This window comes from Salvelinus sp. IW2-2015, linkage group LG9 (assembly GCF_002910315.2).
Source record: "Salvelinus sp. IW2-2015 linkage group LG9, ASM291031v2, whole genome shotgun sequence".
NCBI classification, from domain to species: domain Eukaryota; kingdom Metazoa; phylum Chordata; class Actinopteri; order Salmoniformes; family Salmonidae; genus Salvelinus; species Salvelinus sp. IW2-2015.
The window spans coordinates 15,471,355-15,492,325 of NC_036849.1; the positions used below are offsets into that span (position 1 = coordinate 15,471,355).

Below are 20,971 nucleotides of genomic sequence, written 5' to 3' on the forward strand. Positions count from 1 at the left end.
ATCTTGGGCCAGTGGTTTAAGCATGTTTTCACTGTTCCTGACAACCTTGGCAGCACATATTGGAAACTTTGCTGCATGTCTTCAGTGCTTAGAAAAACACATACCTCACCACGTCTACATAATATACAGAACCAACAGGGCTGAGGTAATGCAGAGAAAGGACACAAAAGAAAGACCCTTCAACATGGTAAAAACTAGAGCCATTTCAAAGTGAAACCACACAGACACTAAGTGACCAAAAATTACATCTCTTTATTGAAATTGTTAAAAATGGACTGGAGTGGACAGTCACTTTGTTTTGATTAGCTCACTAGATTATTTTGATTAATTCACTCATACAGTCTGACAGATCAGAGCCTCATATAATGAACATCCTCATCATAGATTGAACCCAACCATTAAAATGGACATACACATTTTTTTAGGTTGTAAAATAATTACCTACCATGTCAAAACTGCATAAAAAGGTCATTTCAAATAACATTTGATCAAACAAATAACTGAAAAATCAAGAGATTTTCCGGCGGACACATATAAATCTCAGTTTCACGAATATTTCTAATATTAAATACAGTTCAATATAAATATTTATTTGGTCTATAAAAAGATGATTCTGTAAAACAAGCAATTTGACATGGACATTTGTTGTAGCCATGTCAAAAATCATCACAAATACTGCATCTGTAAGATTTGGTCATGCAAATATCTTATATAATGCAGTTTGACAAATTAAGAACTAAGGACCAAATGCTTCAAATTAAAATGAGAAGCAAAAGGGAAACAAGTAACAGTGAAAAACATGGATAACTGTTTCAAACATCTGCTGTTTGAACAAAGTACTAAAGTAGTAATGACAATCAACCTAATCTGCAGTTACAAGTGCAAAGGCAAACACACAGTTTTTAATATAATTCAAATGGAATTGAAATAGGTTGAACCCAACAACACATTTTTTTACATGTCTCTCACCACTCTCCAATTCAATGGCTACAAAAAACATGAAAGGTTACAACTCCTTCCTGAAACACCGTAAAAGGCACTAGGGTAGTAAGAACAGAGTTCTACTAAAGCTACAGTACAGCTACATCACTGAACCCTTTTCATTTGGTAGAAAAGTTGAAAAGAAACGGTGATCAAATCACCATCCAAATGGAAAGTCATTGGGAGTATCTTGGAAAACGTCACATCTTCATGTTGAAACTAAATGCTTTGAAATAAGACATTGATAACACAACCCAACAGTTAACCATATAATTTCTTACATTTATCTAAAATATTTATTTAAAATAGTTTCTGATTAAGATTCACTTCAGAATTCGGCATTCAGTATAGAAATAACTACTGTAATCAGCATCAGGAAGTTGACCCCCCCCCCCCCCAATACACACGTAAATATTGGACTCCAAATTATACCTTCCTATATGATACTTACGCTAAAAAAATATACATACTCTACTGCTGTTTACTTTATGCTCGTAATCTTATATTTTCTTATTGTTGCATTGTCGAGAAGGAACACACATGCAAGTAAGCATTTTGATAGACGATGTATACCATGCGTATCCCGCACATACAACTAATAACACTTGAAACTTGAGTTATCTGCATCGATCTAATAAACTTATCGTTCCTCAATCTGCAGGGAGACTTCCTGGCCAAGATAAAATGGTAGTGCTAAATTAACTGACCGTCTAGGTCCAACCACACTGTTTATTAGAGGATCAGAATGATGTGCTCTATTTTAGTCCAAGTTTATTATCATATCAAAAATGACCTTCCTTCTCACTGAAATGGAAGGAGACAAGCACAAATAAAACACAAACTCGCACGCGTAAGACAAGGCCACAACATAGCTGTCTCCTGAGCGCTTCCGGTCAACAGTGGCCAGTAAGACACAGACAGACCAGCAAATGGACAGGACAACAACAGTGCATTGCGGAAACAGTGCATTCCCAGCTAGCACATAAAATTCTGAGATCCCCTACGTTTCTTAGAGCTTGGTGAGAGCGTGGTTGTCCTATGGTTATTTTGCATACAACCTTCCCACAACTTTCTGGGAATGGTGCAGGATAGTTGCTTGGCTTAGGAACATTCACAGCACATTTAAATAAGTTGACAAAAAAAGTTATTCTCTTGGTATTTCATTACTTTAACAGAACGTTTCCTAAGAGTTCAAACATGGTTACATTTAATTTTAATGTTGGTAATGTTCTAGGAATGTTCTGCAACTGGTTTGACATTGGGAATGTTCTCAAATAGTTCAGAGAACATTAAGAAACAATGTTCTTCTGTGGGAATTTCAGTACTTCAGCATAACATTTTCTACAAGTTTCCTCATGGTTCTATTTAAAGTGACGTTCTCAAATTGTTCCGAGAACTTTAAGAAAACTTTACATAAAAACCACAAGAAAACATTCAGAGAACGTTCTAAGAATGTTATTAAAAAACATACATTCCGTTTTCAGCATCAACAAAACTGTCTCTATCCTCCATCTTGTTAAGTTTGCTCAGGTGTGTTGGTTGCACCCACTAATTGACCACACCTGATCTTAATTAATGCTTGTTTCCTTTGAAATGGGGTCTGTTTGAATAGACTAAAATGAATAGCTTTATATACAAAAGAAAAAGGCATACTAGCTCCATCCTGGTGGCGCAGTGACTAAGTCAATGGATAGAGAACAGAATATTATAGGTTTGAATCTCACTAATGTGGTCAAAATAAAAATGTATTTGCATGATTAATGCCTCAGGATATTCCTTTCCATGTGTCTTATCTATGCTTGGAGTAAAAAAAAAAGTTAACCCACTACAAGCTAGCATTGTTAAGGAAGTTATTCAAAAAAACTCAAAATAGCATATAATTTCTGTTCTCAGAGCATTAATAAAACCTCCCAGGAAAACTTTCAAGGAACCAGCGTAAAACGTTTTCAGAACCTCCATGCAACCTAAAAATAAAAGTTCCCAGAACAGGCAAAATTTTCACTTCTGTTCTCAGAATGTTTAAAAAAAAACTTCCGTTTTAACAGTCAGGAAACATATGGCTTCGTTCCCAAAAACATACGTTCCCACCACTTACAAGGAACAAAATGTGCTAGCTGGGTTTCTATTAGGACAGTACTATAGACATCTATATATCATATGTATTCCATAACCACACTAGGATGTACAGTTTAGCTTTCTTATCAAGCCTCTGCCCCTGTGGGCCAAGATAAGATACAGTTCTGTTGTTTGACAGTTGGTCCAGGAACAATATTGTTTTTCCAATAATGGATGTATCTACAGTATATCTATATCAGTGTGATCAGCACAGCAACGGGCTCCAGTCCTTTCAGTCTTTTCTCTGCTAGTGGGAAACTGCTGGCAATCTTCCGGTCAGCACTCTTTTTTTGTTAAAAACAATCAAAAACAAACAAATCAATTAGCCAGACAATTTACAATACTATGATAGTATACCTATACTATATACCACATTAAAGCAGTGAAAGCCTTGGTCACTTCTGGAAAGAGATATAGTAAGAACACTGAGGTAAGAGTTGGGGTTGGTGTTATCTCCTCTAATCCTCCCTTGGCCCCTCCAAACACGAGACCCGCAGGAAGTGATTCCGTGCAGTCAGGTGCATCCCCTCCTATAAAACAGGAAGTTCCTCACTGTGTGTCTGAGCCAAGTCCTCCTGACGCTCAAAACAATCCCACTTTTAACCATCTGACTTATAGGGCTAATGTCCTGTCCTCTATATATCCCACAGTGACACCGCTGCATCACATGTGCCCAGCCCCAGTCATGGCTTTTCTCTCATCAGTACAAATCTATATATTCAAACCTCAACCGATCATCTTCAATAATAATAGATAAAAAGAGCCCTTTAGAAAAATAGATAAGAGAACACAACCAGGACGCAGGCTGAATTTATCAGATTAGAATTGAATCCTTATTTTCTCCCAAGTACAAAAAAGCAGAGAAAGTATTTTAAATAAATACTCAGGATAGACAATGTATGTACGGTTGGGGAAGGGGTGACTAATAAGAGAGAGAAAATTATTAGTCTGGTTAATCCATAACTTGCTCTGATGGCCAAAATCATTAGTGCATTTCCTTTAAAATTGAGACCATAAAATGGGAAATTAAGATAAACAGAGGTCAAATTCTGATTGACAAAAATAAATTGAAGTAAGATAAAGCGAATAGGATTTAGTAATCAGTGCTGACATCCTGTCAAATCAGTCTATAGGAGTTCCCTGATAAGAGGTTTCTGTCATTAGAACTGGCAGGGCCAAAGGTTAGTGGTATAGGGGGTGGATGTACAGGATATGTAAGGTGTGAATTTCCCATGTTCCTAAGGGCTTGGTTTTAGATGAGCAGGGGTGAGGACAGGGGACTGGGGGATCCACAGGGCTCTCTCATCAGGACAGCTGCAGGTAGGTGAAGAGCTGGGGCACCAGGAAGAGGGTGCTGAAGCCCACCGTGCTGTACACAATGTACCTGTAGGGCAGCTCCACCTCCATGTGCTGCCGGGCCTTCCTTACGTCTCCACTGGGGATGCCAGAGATACGGCAGGCCAGAGGGATGGTGATGGCCTTCATGAGGGCCCTGATGGCCAGCAGCACCAGGACGCCCAGGCACATCCTCAGCATGGCTACGGCTAGCAGGGCGGCGTTGAGAGCCGGGGGGGATAGGGGCAGCTGGTCCAGCGGGGGGTCGGGCATCAGGCCAAGGTAGTGGTTAAGGTGGGAGGCTAGGGCCACGCCAGCGCCAGTGCCCAGGATTTGAGCTGTATCGCCCCGCGAGGTGCTCCAGGTGTCCAGGGTGAAGGAGAAGAGGCCCATGCCCAGGTGCAGGGAGATGATGATGAGGGGGGCGTAGCGGTATGTCAGGTTGAAGTTGTCAATCAGGTCCAGCGCTGGCTGGAATACCACCAGGATCAGGAGGCTGTACAGGACGCCAGCAATGATGTCCTAGAAAAAACAACATCAACAACTTAGCAAAGTATACATTATACAGACAGCACTCCTTAATAAATGCATATAAATCTTAACAATGCTTTAATCATGTGAGTAATGTATGACAGATTTTCAAGTCTTGCTTAACCTGAGTTTTTTTTATTTGACATTGACACAATAGAGGAAGACATGGGGTTGTCACAGCAACAAAGTCAGAAGGTCTGCCTACCCGACCAATCAGTTGAGGGAGTGTGATGCCGGTTTGTGGAAAATGCCTAATTTTCGAAATGGCATATCTCGAGTTCAAGTTTGAGGACCAAATAACAATATAAATACATACAGGAACAAGAATTGCAAACGTCATTAAAAATGCATAACATTAAGAAATGACAAAAGTTTTTGGTAAAAGGGTAAGTTGTCCTTCCTAGTAGCTAACTTTCCCTATTCTTATCTAAAATGAGCTAGCTAGCTAGCATAAGGGGTTTCATTCCAAGCACAGAGGAGTAATTCTATTTGACAGAGCAACCTTCTTAGTTTCCCTACTAGTGTTTCATTCTAATAGTAATATCATATTCTTGACCTTCACTTTATATCATACACTTTTACAACATTCATTTCATTTTAATAATGAAGTACTAATTAACAATGGAATGTTCCTCAATAAAATTGAAGAAGGTGGGACCTTAAACGGGTGTCCCAACTCGGTGGTCACTAAAGATCCCATGTTTTCACTGGATGTGTATATCAAACTGTTTTCCTACCATGTAATACTGTGTATAAAAGTACCATATATGTGAAGTCTTTGAATAATGTATATGTAACAGAATATCTGTAAAAACCTTTTATTTTCATTTTAATTGTCCTCCGAAGGGGGGTGGATGGGCCAAAAACTAGCGAGGACCATAAAATGGTGGTGTGACATGTTGTGCAAAAAAAGTACTGGCTGAAGAGAACAACCCACCATTCTGAAAAGAATCAGGCCAGGGGTCATGAAGCAGGCTACTCTGTTTAACAGAGTAGCCTGTGCTCATGTGTGTGTTTTAGTGAAGTTGAAGTTCCAGATCACTTTATCATTTAGTGTGCGATTCCATGGAGGCCACCGAACAAAGACTATGCACACAAACAGCCTAATGTGACTCATGTCCAATAAACCTTAAAGCTCATTCTCTACAGTGATTATTTTCCTGGGAAAGTATGGGGAACGTATCAGCAGGGTCCAACTACATTTTTGTGAGACAGTGCTATAATCTACATTTGATTTTCACTTTAACCATGGTGAAACACCTCTTATCTACCTACGGTTCAGTAACCAGAGGGTTAAACTACGACGGAAGCTAGATCTACTCAGACTTTTATAAAGTTAGCTTCACATTCCAACTCAGGCTTCATCCATACTACGAAGGTGGATATTGATCATGCAGTTTCTGCTAACTCAAGCTGGCTTGTTACTGCCCGTGCATGTCGCACATGGCCAAACTATTAATTGAAACAATGCATAACCATCAATCCATGGTCTAGTTAGTGTCAGTTTCATTTTTCCCAGCAATCAACATGAAAGAAAAGTTATCTTGCAAATTCAGCAGGCTATGGTATGAAATAAGCTATTAGAAGTGCCGTCATTCATTTATTACGTATCGTTAATGCCGTCTTTGGTGTGCTTATCAATGCACAACCACCTTTCCCCCCCACTCCTATCCATACAATTATTTTATAAAGTCATACAAAGGTTTTACTGTGAGTGAACTTTCAATTGCATCCTGTCATTACTAAAGGTGTAATGTGGTAGAAATAGTATTATTAAAATATCTAACACAAAAAAAGTATATATTTAATCAAAGATGGTGGATAAATGAAGATGTCTCACTCAAGATGTTTACCATTGGAAAAAATAGGTCAGTTCTGGTCTGCTTAATGGGGTGGCTCTCCCATAGGCACCAAAGCAGTAGCGGCTGGGTCTGGTCTGCGTATTTCATTGACTGTATTTGAACCAGAAAAAAAAAGAAAAAAAAAGGAGTCGGATGTCTTGCGTACGCTTCCGTCTCTGATTTAATCGTCTTCCTGAAATGAAGGGGATGATGACGCAATCTTTGCAAGAGGGAGGGGAATCTGATTTCATTTGCTCAGTTATTTCATTCGGTGTAAGTAGAGTTAGCAGTGAGTTAGCCTGCCGCAGAGCAGGTCAGTTCTGAAGGATTCGTTGCCATAGAAACTTACCTGGCTAAAAGGTGAGCAACTTTCGTATGACCGGTTATCCCAAGTTGAACTCAGAGTTGACCCAGCCAGTTTCTTAGAGCTTGGTGAGAATGTGGTTGTCCTATGGTTATTTTGCATACAACGGTGCAGGATCATTTCTTAGCTTTGGAACATTCTCAGCACATTTAAGAAAATTTGATTTTATTGGCATTTCATTACTTTAACAGAACGTTTCCTAAAAGTTCAAATTCATTTCAATGTTGGTAATGTTCTAGGAACTGGTTTGCCATTGGGAACGTTCTCAAACAGTTCAGAGAACGTTAAGAAACAATGTTCTTCTGTGGGAATTTCAGTACTTCAGCATAACGTTTCCTACAGGTCACTCATGGTTTTATTTAGTCATGTTCTCAAATTGTTCTGAGAACATTAAGAAAACGTTCCACAAGAAAACTTTACTAATGTTCAGAGAACATTTTTAAAATGTCATTTAAAAACATACATTCCGTTCTCAGCATCAACAAAACCCTCTCTCTCCTCCATTTTGTTAAGTTTGTTCAGGTGTTTTTGCCATGCCCAGTAAATGGCCTCACCTGATCTTAATGAGTGCGTTCCTTTGAAATGGGGTCTGTTAGAATAGACTAAAATGAACAGTTTGTATGTGTCAAAAAACATGCATGCTAGCTCCATCTTGGTGGTGCAATCACCATCCTGGTGGCACAGTGGACTAATTTCATGGATAGAGAACAGAAGACTATAGGTTTGAATCTCACAATTTCTGTTTTCAGAGCGTTAATAAAAACTCCCAGGAAAACTTCAGGAACCAGAGTAAAACATTCTCAGAACCTCCCTACAACCTAAAAATAAATGTTCCCAGAACATGCAAAGTTTTCAATTCCGTTCTCAGAACATTTAAACAACTTTCAGTTTTACCGGTTAGGAAGCGTATGGCTTCGTTCCCAGAACCAATGGGAAATCAAAAACGTATGTTCCCACAACTTCCAAGGAACCAAACATGCTAGCTGGGGAACAAAGCTACCTCACTAACTCCTCATACAGTATCCGATTCATAGTATAGGGCTCAGGACAGTTAACTATTTACATTCCACCCACCGGACAAACTGGTTGAATCAACATTGTTTCCATGTAATTTCTACAAAAGAATTGTACATTGACTCAACGTGGAAAACTGATTGGATTTGCAAAAAGTCGTCAACATAAGGATATTTTGTCTTTTCACACCACTTTGAACCTAAATCCAATGACATGGCGACATTTGTTATGTTGATTTCACATTAGCTGACAACTCAACCAAAATTAAATAAAAAATAGATGTTGAAATGTCGTCTGTGCCCACTGGGCATAGATCATCCTACCTCTACCCCGCTCTCCATGCTGTCAGTCATTAACCCACCCCGGCCTACACGTGTCTACTATAGCCATGTCAAAGTCATTCCACGTTCACGTGTTGGCACTTGGCAGCCTCTCTGTATGACCTCAAGTGGTAAAATCACTACAAGGCCACATGTTACAATCAAAGGGACTTTCAGAGCTCCAGAGGCGAGATTGGCCAGAGGTACACAGTGAAATAGCTCTAAGAAGCACTTTCAGACCAGCTTCTATTTCCACTACTGACAGGGTTTCTGTTAGGAAAATGTGGCGCCGGACAACATGACCGGGAAGATTTTAAAGTTACCGCCATTTGAGAAATTTACCAGACCCATATGCATTGGCTGCATAACCCAGTAGGGTCCACCCACGGTGCCCAGAATTATAATCACATTTAGATAATGGTAATGCATCTAATGCATAAGCTTTTTGAAAAATCTTTCCAACAATCTACTCTCCCATAATCACCAATCCTCGGTGTGAAAGAGCAATGGAAGTTATAGGCCTACTGCTGCATTGGCCTGTAGGCTATGAGTTCCATGCCCTCATTTCTTTAGCCGCCAATCATTACCGTGTATCAATGTGTCCATATGGCAGATGCTGGTGATCTCTCATTAGTTCACTTTTAGGTTATCATTTTCATTCAGATTTTTAGAGTAACCAGTTGACAATGATTTTGAGAAACGAAAGCGTTATTAATGAAGTTAAATTGTTCCACGAAAATGCGCATTTGAAAATCATAACTGGCATGCAGAATGGTATTAATGGTAGGATAAATTGTTTGTTTCCCAAAACTTTAAACTCACGTGCCTTAATTAAGTAACCGGTTTTAAAAATGTATACTGCCTCCAGCTCACATTGTAAAGGGGTGGGTGATGTGCTAATAGCCTGTTGCCTACACTTGAATGGTGAATGGGAGACGCGCTTCAATTACAAGTTGAGAAGGAGGAAAAAATAGCTATTTTTAATCGTGCACCAACTGTTTTTAACACACTATTACATTTAGAATTGTTGTGCAATTAATGGTCTTATAAAAGCACATGTTTTACTCCAGCAGCAACCAGCTGAGGAGATGCAGGAGAAATCCAGCTCAAAATAGCTGTGTATGTGTGATAGTTGTGTTGGATAAATAAGAAACATGATGACTAACGAAAATACACACAGACCAATTTAATACCACAAATTGCAAGTGAACCTATAGTCCGATAAACATGACGGTGAAATGTATTTCCATTAATGAATAAAAAGCATTATTTTGGAATGGGATTATTTTTCTCCCAGTCATTTTGGCCGGCAACAGTTTTATTTCTCGGCCTTTCTTTCGTTCGTTTTTTGGCCCGGCTAACTGAAAACCTGTTACAGCCTCTCACAGTAACCTATGTACCAATACCGAATTGAATGTCAGAAGTGAAGGGGGAACTTGTCCATACAAGTTCAATATCTGTATTATTCACGATTGATTATATTACACTGTATTAATTTCAAATGCAGGGACTTAAAAATAAATCACAATATCCTTCAATGTCAATAACAGTGAAGGCTTTACCAGGCATGCCTCAGTACCAGGCTAGGAGAAAATGGGAGTCTTTGGCTCCTCTGGTCCAAAGTTTGACTGTTAACTGTGAAGTCAACAAAAATAAAAGTAGCAGGAAATATTCCATAGGTGGGGTCACGAGTTTATATCCTTATCAATGCCCTTGTAATGTTTTATCACCTTTTCTCTTTTAATCATTAAGAATTAGTCTCTCATTGTGAATGCTATCACTAGTCTGTCCCAACCGTTGTCTCCATTGGTCCAACTAGGCTAAACTCAGACACCCTGAAAATGTAGCTTGTGCTGACACTACACTAGAATTAATCTAGTGCTACTCAGTGCTCACTCCAACCCCAGCCAAACCAGCACTCATAAAGCCTATAGAGAAATACCGTGAACTGTGGCATACAACCCACAGAATCATTTATGACATAGGTCCTACATTGCCTACCATTACTGAAAGCCTGGGAGGAGGATAGAGAATAGACAACTCCTGGTCTCTTGTATTACCTCTTAGATCCTAAATGACTTAATAGGATCAGCTATCAAGCCTCATTAGTTCCAATGACCGTATATTCCCAGCTTAATGAGAGACAGGCCTGGAGGACCAGCCTTTGTTAGCCTCTCAGATGGTGGAGAAGATGGTGGTGGCATATCTACGCTAATTCCTTTAGCTACATTTCAAACCATTCCTGTGTAGGAAAAGAGGGGGAAGCGTATTCATTGAGCAAGATAAGATTTTAAGTTGATACAGAACACATTAAGCAGTGAAGCCTGGCAGTGGTCAGAGACCACAAATGGATGTTCTACACTCCAGCAGACCCCAGAATACAGTTTCTGATATAATTTCCCCAGACACAACATTTAGCCCCATTAACAGCGTTAGCTCTGCCATTAAAGAATTATATGAGCTGGAAACAAGCCCCCCCATGTCCTGTACAGAGAGACACAGATCAACAGTGTACATGAGGGGGTCAGTGAAGCTATAGAGAAGGAGGAGAGAGGCTACACAGGGTTACTGCCTGGGGCTGGGTAACTACTAACTCCCTTGCCTGTGCCTAGTTGACTGCACTGTATCAGTCCATCAGTCAACTCCCTGAGACATGATACAGGCATCACCAAAGCAACGGTTGCCCATGCGACCGGCAGTCAAACGCAACACTGCAGCCAACCAGGCCAATGACATCATACCAGTAAGCGACAACAACATCACCCCTTGGGACTTAATTGGAGCTGTGGAAACAAACGCACACGTTCTGAAAAACACAGACACTCTCACTCACAAACAGCCACTGAGTCAAACATGCACAGTTCTGTATCCCTGGTGCTTAGATGTAGAAATGGAGGCCAACAGGCATGTCCATATTAGGACAGACAGCATGCCTCATCGCTACTAGTCTGACTCTCCAGATGGGCCTACTGCCTGCCTGCCACATCTGAGCTGTGTGTTCTATTACATAAGAGAGAAAAACATTTTGGGATAAAAAGGTTGGAGAAAATACTAAAAATGGCCTTTACTTTCTTCTTCAAAGATGTGTGCTCTGGACACCATATGTGAACTGATTGCCCCCCATCTATCTTCAGAGCTCGTGCTGCTAGGCGACCTAAACTGGAACATGCTTAACTCCCCAGCCATCCTACAATCTAAGCTTGATGCCCTCAATCTCACACAAATTATCAATGAACCTACTAGGTACCACCCCAAAGCCGTAAACACGGGCACCCTCATATATCATCCTAAACAACTTGCCCTCTAAATACACCTCTGCTGTTTTCAACCAAGATCTCAGCGATCACTGCCTCATTGCCTGCATCCGTAATGGGTCAGCGGTCAAACGACCTCCACTCATCACTGTCAAACGCTCCCTGAAACACTTCAGCGAGCAGGCTTTTCTAATAGACCTGGCCCGGGTATCTTGGAAGGATATTGATCTCATCCCGTCAGTAGAGGATGCCTGGTTTTTTTTTTTTTTTTAAATGCCTTCCTCACCATCTTAAATAAGCATGCCCCATTCAAGAAATTTAGAACCAGGAACAGATATAACCCTTGGTTCTCTCCAGACCTGACTGCCCTTAACCAACACAAAAACATCCTATGGCGTTCTGCATTAGCATCGAACAGCCCCCGTGATATGCAACTTTTCAGGGAAGCTAGAAACCAATATACACAGGCAGTTAGAAAAGCCAAGGCTAGCTTTTTCAAGCAGAAATTTGCTTCCTGCAACACAAACTCAAAAAAGTTCTGGGACACCGTAAAGTCCATGGAGAATAAGAACACGTCCTCCCAGCTGCCCACTGCACTGAGGACAGGAAACACTGTCACCACCGATAAATCCACTATAATTGAGAATTTCAATAAGCATTTTTCTACGGCTAGCCATGCTTTCCACCTGGCTACCCCTACCCCGGTCAACAGCACTGCACCCCCCACAGCAACTCGCCCAAGCCTTCCCCATTTCTCCTTCTCCCAAATCCAGTCAGCTGATGTTCTGAAAGAGCTGCAAAATCTGGACCCCTACAACTCAGCCGGGCTAGAAAATCTGGACCCTTTCTTTCTAAAATGATCTGCAGAAATTGTTGCAACCCCTATTACTAGCCTCTTCAACCTCTCTTTCGTGTCGTCTGAGATTCCCAAAGATTGGAAAGCAGCTGCAGTCATCCCCCTCTTCAAAGGGGGGGACACTTGACCCAAACTGCTACAGACCTATATCTATCCTACCCTGCCTTTCTAAGGTCTTCGAAAGCCAAGTCAACAAACAGATTACCGACCATTCCGAATCCCACCATACCTTCTCCGCTATGCAATCTGGTTTCAGAGCTGGTCATGGGTGCACCTCAGCCACGCTCAAGGTCCTAAACGATATCCTAACTGCCATCGATAAGAAACAATACTGTGCAGCCGTATTCATTGACCTGGCCAAGGCTTTCGACTCTGTCAATCACCACATTCTTATCGGCAGACTTGATAGCCTTGGTTTCTCAAATGATTGCCTCGCCTGGTTCACCAACTATTTATCTGATCGATTTGACACACTGAACTCTGAGGGCCTGTTGTCCGGCCCTCTGGCAGTCTCTGGGGGTGCCACAGGGTTCAATTCTTGGACCGACTCTCTTCTCTGTATACATCAGTGATGTCGCTCTTGCTGCTGGTGAGTCTCTGATCCACCTCTACGCAGATGACACCATTCTGTATACTTCTGGCCCTTCTTTGGACACTGTGTTAACAACCCTCCAGATGAGCTTCAATGCCATACAACTCTCCTTCCGTGGCCTCCAATTGCTCTTAAATACAAGTAAAACTAAATGCATGCTCTTCAACCGATCGCTGCCTGCACCTGCCCGCCCGTCCAACATCACTACTCTGGACGGTTCTGACTTAGAATATGTGGACAACTACAAATACCTAGGTGTCTGGTTAGACTGTAAACTCTCCTTCCAGACTCACATCAAACATCTCCAATCCAAAGTTAAATATAGAATTGCCTTCCTATTTCGCAACAAAGCATCCTTCACTCATGCTGCCAAACATACCCTTGTAAAACTGACCATCCTACCGATCCTCGACGATGTCATTTACAAAATAGCCTCCAATACCCTACTCAATAAATTGGATGCAGTCTATCACAGTGCCATCCGTTTTGTCACCAAAGCCCCATATACTACCCACCACTGCGACCTGTACGCTCTCGTTGGCTGGCCCTCGCTTCATACTCGTCGCCAAACCCACTGGCTCCAGGTCATCTACAAGACCCTGCTAGGTAAAGTCCCCCTTATCTCAGCTCGCTGGTCACCATAGCAGCACCCACCTGTAGCACGCGCTCCAGCAGGTATATCTCTCTGGTCACTCCCAAAACCAATTCTTCCTTTGGCCGCCTCTCCTTCCAGTTCTCTGCTGCCAATGACTGGAATGAACTACAAAAATCTCTGAAACTGGAAACACTTATCTCCCTCACTAGCTTTAAGCACCAGCTGTCAGAGMAKCTCRCAGATWACTGCACCTGTACATAGCCCATCTATAATTTAGCCCAAACAACTACCTCTCCSCCTACTGTATTTATTTATTTATTTAGCTCCTTTGCACCCCATTATTTCTATCTTTACTTTGCACATTCTTCCACTGCAAATCTACCATTCCAGTGTTTTACTTGCTATATTGTATTTACTTCGCCACCATGGCCTTCTTTTTGCCTTTACCTCCCTTATCTCACCTCACTTGCTCACATTGTATATACTTAGTTATTTATTTTTCTACTGTTTTATTGACTGTATGTTTTTACTCCATGTGTAACTCTGTGTTGTTGTGTGTGTCGAACTGCTTTGCTTTATCTTGGCCAGTCGCAATTGTAAATGAGAACTTGTTCTCAACTTGCCTACCTGGTTAAATAAATGTGAAAAAATTAAAAATAAAATACTCTTCTCACACCCTGACGACAGCATTGCCGCTTATAGGACAGATGGGTCTGCACTGTAGACCTCAAGGCACTACACGAAGGCAAATATAAATCTGTAATGTTCACATTTCCCTAAAGCCCAGTGGCAGACAGACTAAACAAGTCTACTGTACAGTCATTTACAGTCTGCCCATGGAGTTGTGTGGTAGATGACACAGAGTGGAGTAGTGTTTATAAACTGTGCCTGAATGCATCCCATAGTAAGCCACTGTTTCAATCCAATGCATTTATTTTCGTATCTTTCTGGTGCTGGGACTAGTTATTTCTCCACTGGTTCCTGTTATGGGAGATTGGTGATAGTCCCTATGATCATAGAGGAGTAACCTAGAATATGTTAAATTACCAACAACAACCTCTCTCATGTTGTCCCAACTTCTAGCTGGAAGTAGTTGAGGGCCACCAGCACCAGCCTTTGTGGGTATGTGGTATAGAGAGACCACTTCCATAGACCAACATGTTGCCTGCCATGTGGGGGTCAGAACCCCTCTTCCGGCTTACCAGACCACCAGCTTCGTATCTGATAAGCCCTCTCTTCCCTAAAATGCCTATAATCATTTGATCTACTGCAGAATCACCCTCCCAAAGAAATCATCCTTTTTTGCAGTGTTGTAACTGTCCTATACAAGCCTCTACTGAGGTGTCTATAACCTACAGGCAGTCCGGGAGAAGACACTAGAGTAGAGCCAGCGCCTGACACCAAGCTCAGGACAAGGTGACATTACGGTTTAGATACTGTTTCACATAGGTTAGGTATCAAATTCAAGTGCTTTCAAGACATGCCAGCAGTGAACAGTCCTGAATCAACTAGCTGAGTGGTTGACAGTGGAGGTCGACCGATTCTGATTTTTCTGCGCCGATGCCGATTAAATCGAAGGACCAAAAAAAGCCGATGCCGAATAATCGGACGATTTTTATATAGATATTTGTAATAATGACAATTACAACAATACTGAATAAACACTTATTTTAAATTAATATAATAGATAAATAAAATGTATTTAGTCTGAATTAAATCATGAAACATGTTCAATTTGATTTAAATAATGCAAAACACAGTGTTGGAGAAGAAAGTAAAAGTGCAATATGTGCCATGTAAAAAAGCTAAAGTTTAAGTTCCTTGCTCAGAACATGAGAACATATGAAAACTGGTGGTTCAATATTCCCAGTTCTTCAATATTCTCAGTTAAGAAGTTTTAGGTTGTAGTTATTATAGGAATTATGACGCGTCAACTATTTCTCTCTATACCATTTGTATTTCATATACCTTTGACTATTGGATGTTCTTATAGGCACTTTAGTATTGCCAGCCTAATCTCGGGAGTTGATAGGCTTGAAGTCATAAACAGCGCTGTGCTTCAAGCATTGCTAAGAGCTGCTGGCAAACGCAGTAAAGTGCTGTTTGAATGAATGCATACGAGCATGCTGCTGCCTACCACCGCTCAGTCAGACTGCTCTATCAAATCATAGACTTAATTATAATATAATAAACACTGAAATACGAGCCATTGGTCATTAATATGGTCAAATCCAGAAAGTATCATTTCGAAAACAAAACGTTTATTCTTTCAGTGAAATACGGAACCGTTCCGTATTTTATCTAATGGGTGGCAACCCCATATTGCTGTTACATTGCACAACCTTCAATGTTATGTCATAATTATGTAAAAGTCTGGCAAATTAGTTCACAGTTCGCAACGAGCCAGGCGGCCCAAACTGTTGCATATACCCTGACTCTGCTTGCACTGAACGCAAGAGAAGTGACACAATTTCCCTAGTTAATATTGCCTGCTAAACATGAATTTCTTTTAACTAAATATGTAGGTAAAAAAATATATACTTCTGTGTAATGATTTTAAGAAAGGCATTGATGTTTATGATTAGGTACATTTGTGCAACGATTGTGCTTTTTTGCGAATGCACTTTTGTTAAATCATCACCCGTTTGGCGAAGTTGAAGTAGGCTGTGATTCAATGATAAATTAACAGGCACCGCATTGATTATATGCAACGCAGGTTAAGCTAGTTAACCTAGTAATATCATCAACCATGCGTAGTTAACTAATGATTATCTGAAGATTGATTGTTTTTTTATAAGTTTAATGCTAACTAGCAACTTACCTTGGCTCCTTGCAGCCACAAGGTCCTTTTGACACTGCACTCGCGTAACAGGTGGTCAGCCTGCCACGCAGTTTCCTCATGGATTGCAATGTAATCAGCATCCAAAAAGGCTGATTACCGATTGTTATGAAACCTTGAAATCGGCCCTAATTAAATCGGTCAACCTCTAGTTGACAGCCTGGTTGATATTAGTGTAAACGGCAGGTACCACCACAAATATGTGAAGTAAGGTAGACTTACCAGGATGGAGTGCATACCCATGTAGATGCGGCTTATGCAGACCAGCACACACCAGCACATTGCCAGAGTGAACCCAAACATGAAGGGGTACTGTAGAGAGAGAGAGTAAGAGAGGGATGAGGAAGGAGAAAGCATAGATGAAATTATACTTCAATAGAATACGTCAACCCCTGATCTATAGCAGGGATGTCAAACGCATGGTTTTTGTTTTTTCCTTTGAATTAAGACCTAGACAACCAAGTGAGGGGTTCCTTACTAATCAGTGAGTAAGTACAAAGGAGAAGCAAAAACCCATACACTCAGCCCTCTGTGGAATGAGTTTGAAACGTGATATATAGGCATATATACACTTCTCAGCAATGCTCATTGAAATTGATTTGACAGACCTTTGGGCTAGTACTCAAAAGAAGGGGGGCGAAACACACATCGTTCAGTCACACGAGGATTATGCATTTTTCTATACAGCATGCCACTTGAGTAATTTTCTTATCAGATGGAGTGCACTTGGTCCATAAAAAGAGAGAGATAGAGTGAATCATACTGGATTCACAGCGCACTACTGGTTCCTCTGCAGAACTGAACACACACATCATCATACTGGATTCACAGCGCACTACTGGTTCCTCTGCAGAACTGAACACACACATCATCATACTGGATTCACAGCWCACTACTGGTTCCTCTGCAGAACTGAACACACACATCATCATACTGGATTCACAGCGCACTACTGGTTCCTCTGCAGAACTGAACACACACATCATCATACTGGATTCACAGCRCACTACTGGTTCCTCTGCAGAACTGAACACACATATGGTCGGAGATTTCAGTGTCAAATGAAAGGTAATTAGTCCATCCAGTGAACAATGCCTCTCTGAAGGCTTTACACACAAGAGACTGAGAAACACTAGGGGAAACACTAGGGGAACAGAGAGCGAAAGAAGGAGGAAAAGCTCATTTGTGTGTGTAGTAGACACAAAGCCAGGCCACACACATAGCCTGCTGCCCTACTGCCTGCCCTCCTAAACTGTCCTGAGGTCAGTGTTTCTGTGGGAGCAGAGAGCAGGGGGTTGATGAAATCACAAGCCTTGTGGTGGAAGACTGTACAAACAGCCCTGTCAACACAAGGACTATCTGTTGAGGGGCCCCACAGGTCCACATCCATGTTAACATGCTCGTTTGGCTTGGAAGCCCACTGACAGACCTCTTATGCTCTGGTGTGTGGTCATACTGCGGCTAAGTCATGCAAACATTTATGGAGGTGGTGTGTGTACAGCACTATGCTGTGTGCAGCTTGTGGTTCACTGGCCGCTTGTCATTGAGAAGGATCTCTGCTGGGCTTGTAGCTCTGTGATCACTTGGTGGTGGTGGATCCCTACATTACTCAGTTGAGATGCTGACAGAGACGGGACTGGATTGTCAGTGCAAAGTCTACAGCAGCATTCTGTGTTATATCAACACAGCCAAAATAAAAGGTCACATCTGTAAACATGGTTTGAATGGTTGTCCTCCCGACCAGGCCTGTAGCAGCCTATTGCCAGGGAAATGTTTTTCTCCATGTATTAGATCTGTCCCACAGAGGACCTTGGTTGCCTCTCCCTCTGGCTGTCCTCTCACTGCCAGCTTCTTCATACAGAGAGACATCTGGCTCTAATTACTCGCGCAGGGCCGGAAAGACTGTGTTGGGAGGGGGTCTGCAGCACATCCCAAATACTTGCTCTGCTCAGGCAAGTCAGCGGCAGGCATTCCGCATGAAGACTACGGCATGCCAGAGCAAGTCAGAGAGAGAACTGTAAGGACGATACAAAAACAGCCTAATGAAAGAGCATGATAGGCCTATAATGTTGAGAGGACTGTCTTTTTGAGTCAAATCTGAAACAACACAATGGCTGGGCCCGTGGCATAACTCTAGTGCTGAGGCAAAAGATGTGAATGGCTTATCTGATGACCTGCAGGAGGCTTAGTTCCTCTCTTATCTCCAGGCAAACAGACCGTGAGCAGTGCACATACATCAATCCCTCCCCTGCACTCATGGCATGATTCAAACAGCATCATTGTCGCCTCTGAAATGATTCTCCAGCAGAGCTCTTTAGAACTCGGCTGCCAGAAGGAGGTCAAACTCTGAAACTCTTTTCCCAACATTGCTGTAAGTAAGAGTATGTTCTCTATCAGCTAACCTGGTAAATTAAAAGTAATAATAAGAGTAGGAACCATATGGCCAGCTGTATATGTAGACCTTACAGACTATTATGTCAACATTTGCATACTGTGCGAGGAAACAGGGAATGTATAGGAGGGATGTAGCCTACAGGCAGTGTAGGGGAAGAAGGCAGTGCACTGTCAAGGTAATGACAGTGGAGCCATGAAGCACGACTTTCTTTCCTTTGGCTCTTTCACGCTTCATGATGATTTGGTATGAGACAATGAGTAATAAGGCCAGGGGCTTACAAAAGACTATAAAAATTAGCACTGACTGTGGGAATAATGCAATAGCTTCTGCAACTGCACACGGAAAGGAATCATGTCTGAGACACTGTATAACTCTCTGATATAATTGGATAATTAACCCTTAGTGTAGCTAGGCTGCTTGGGGGAGATTGAAGTTCAATGTTTTGTCCCCCCAAAAATTACACTTCACAAGTGACAGTAACATCAATAAACAAATCCATAGAACAAGGGCTTCATATTTGCATGACTGTCAGCTGAAGCAGCCTTGAGGAAATTTGACCCTTACAACTGTAACAAGTTGATGACACCACTTATAGTGGGGTGACTAAGAGGAACTTGATGTTGAAACTTGATGTTTTCCTCAATAGCTGCCAGTTCCATGAAAACACTGCCAAGTGGGGAAGCAATTTGATCAAACTGTGCATTGATACTTCCTCCTCCTAACTGAAAACAATAACACAGCAAAACTTTACCTCCCAGCGGCCATAGGTCAGCAGTAACAGTGAGAATGGAATGGCCGTGCCTGACATGGCGTGTGTAGAGGGCATACTGTACTCAGAGTTGTAGAACATCTCCACCTTGACCACGGGCGGTGAGGCTGGCCTGGACAACCGAATGACATCCTTGGTGCTCTGGCCAAGGTACATGACCCAAACCCAGATGGCGATCAGTCGCCGGCTTACGTAAGCGTCCACGTTCCATATGATGAACGGGAAGAAAGTGATGTAAAACAGCTCGTTGCCCAGCTCAGTTCCTAAGGTGAACAGGTAGTACAAAAACTTGTTCTCGATTAAAAACTCCTGGCCCACATCACCTGTCAGGGAATTTTTGCGCAGCGGCTTGACAGTAGTCTTAGGACTGGGGTCCTCACTAATCCGTTCATCAGGTGTCTCAGAGGTACATTCCACCCTGGACCCGTTGACGCCACTTGAGCCGTGTTCTTTGAGGTCCCGCAGCCCGACATCACTGGATCTTGCGAGGCGGCAACCGCTCCCGATGTGCCCGGCCGTTTTCCCCGCAGGAGTGACCACTGACCCGTTCTGAGAAGAATTGTCTACTCCTTCCTGTTTCAAACTGTTCCCCGGCGAGGTGACTTTTCTCTGCCGAAGACTCTTGGTTTTCTCCCCTTCACCTCCGTTGACAGTACATTTCTCATTTTCACCCTGGAGATGGCTAATGCTGTTGTTGTGCAAGCGAGCTCGCTCCACTTCTTCGGTCTCTGCTGGGTTCCTTGAAAACGTCCCGCTCACACCGCAAATCTGCTGAAACCGTGCTACATGAATCGGGTCTTGGAGATAATTACAGAGTTGTCCAATTTGCGTTATAATATTGTGTGCCATGTTGATTCAATATAGAGCACTGTGTATTTACTATAAATTACCCGTTCCTAGCTAGCTAACGTTAGCCATATAGCAAGCTTCCTATGCTTTCAAGCAGCAGCTCGTGCATCATGAGTTATTGCTCATTCCATATAGCTTATTCCCATAAAATAAACACGTGTATCACGTTTTCCTGTCGAAGGCAGCAACAAGGCCGGTTAAAAGATCAGGTGATACATTACAATGCTCGGCAAACACGTTTTAGATGACAGAGGCTTTTTCTCGGAGCTAGTCGTCCTGGAACCTCCGCTATCTCAAGTAGTATCCGGTTAATGATAGATC

General features: G+C 41.9%; 1 protein-coding gene across 1 annotated transcript; it reads right to left on the minus strand.

Annotated features, from left to right (window-relative positions):
• Window positions 1-232: 232 nt before the first annotated feature.
• Window positions 233-20,971, minus strand: sgpp1b (sphingosine-1-phosphate phosphatase 1b). The gene is made up of 3 exons (XM_023994419.2): window positions 19,784-20,971; window positions 16,860-16,949; window positions 233-4,953 (listed from the first exon to the last, which is right to left on the minus strand). Exons 1-3 carry the CDS (start codon window positions 20,648-20,650, stop codon window positions 4,402-4,404), a joined length of 1,509 nt encoding a protein of 502 aa, XP_023850187.1. The 5' UTR covers window positions 20,651-20,971; the 3' UTR covers window positions 233-4,401.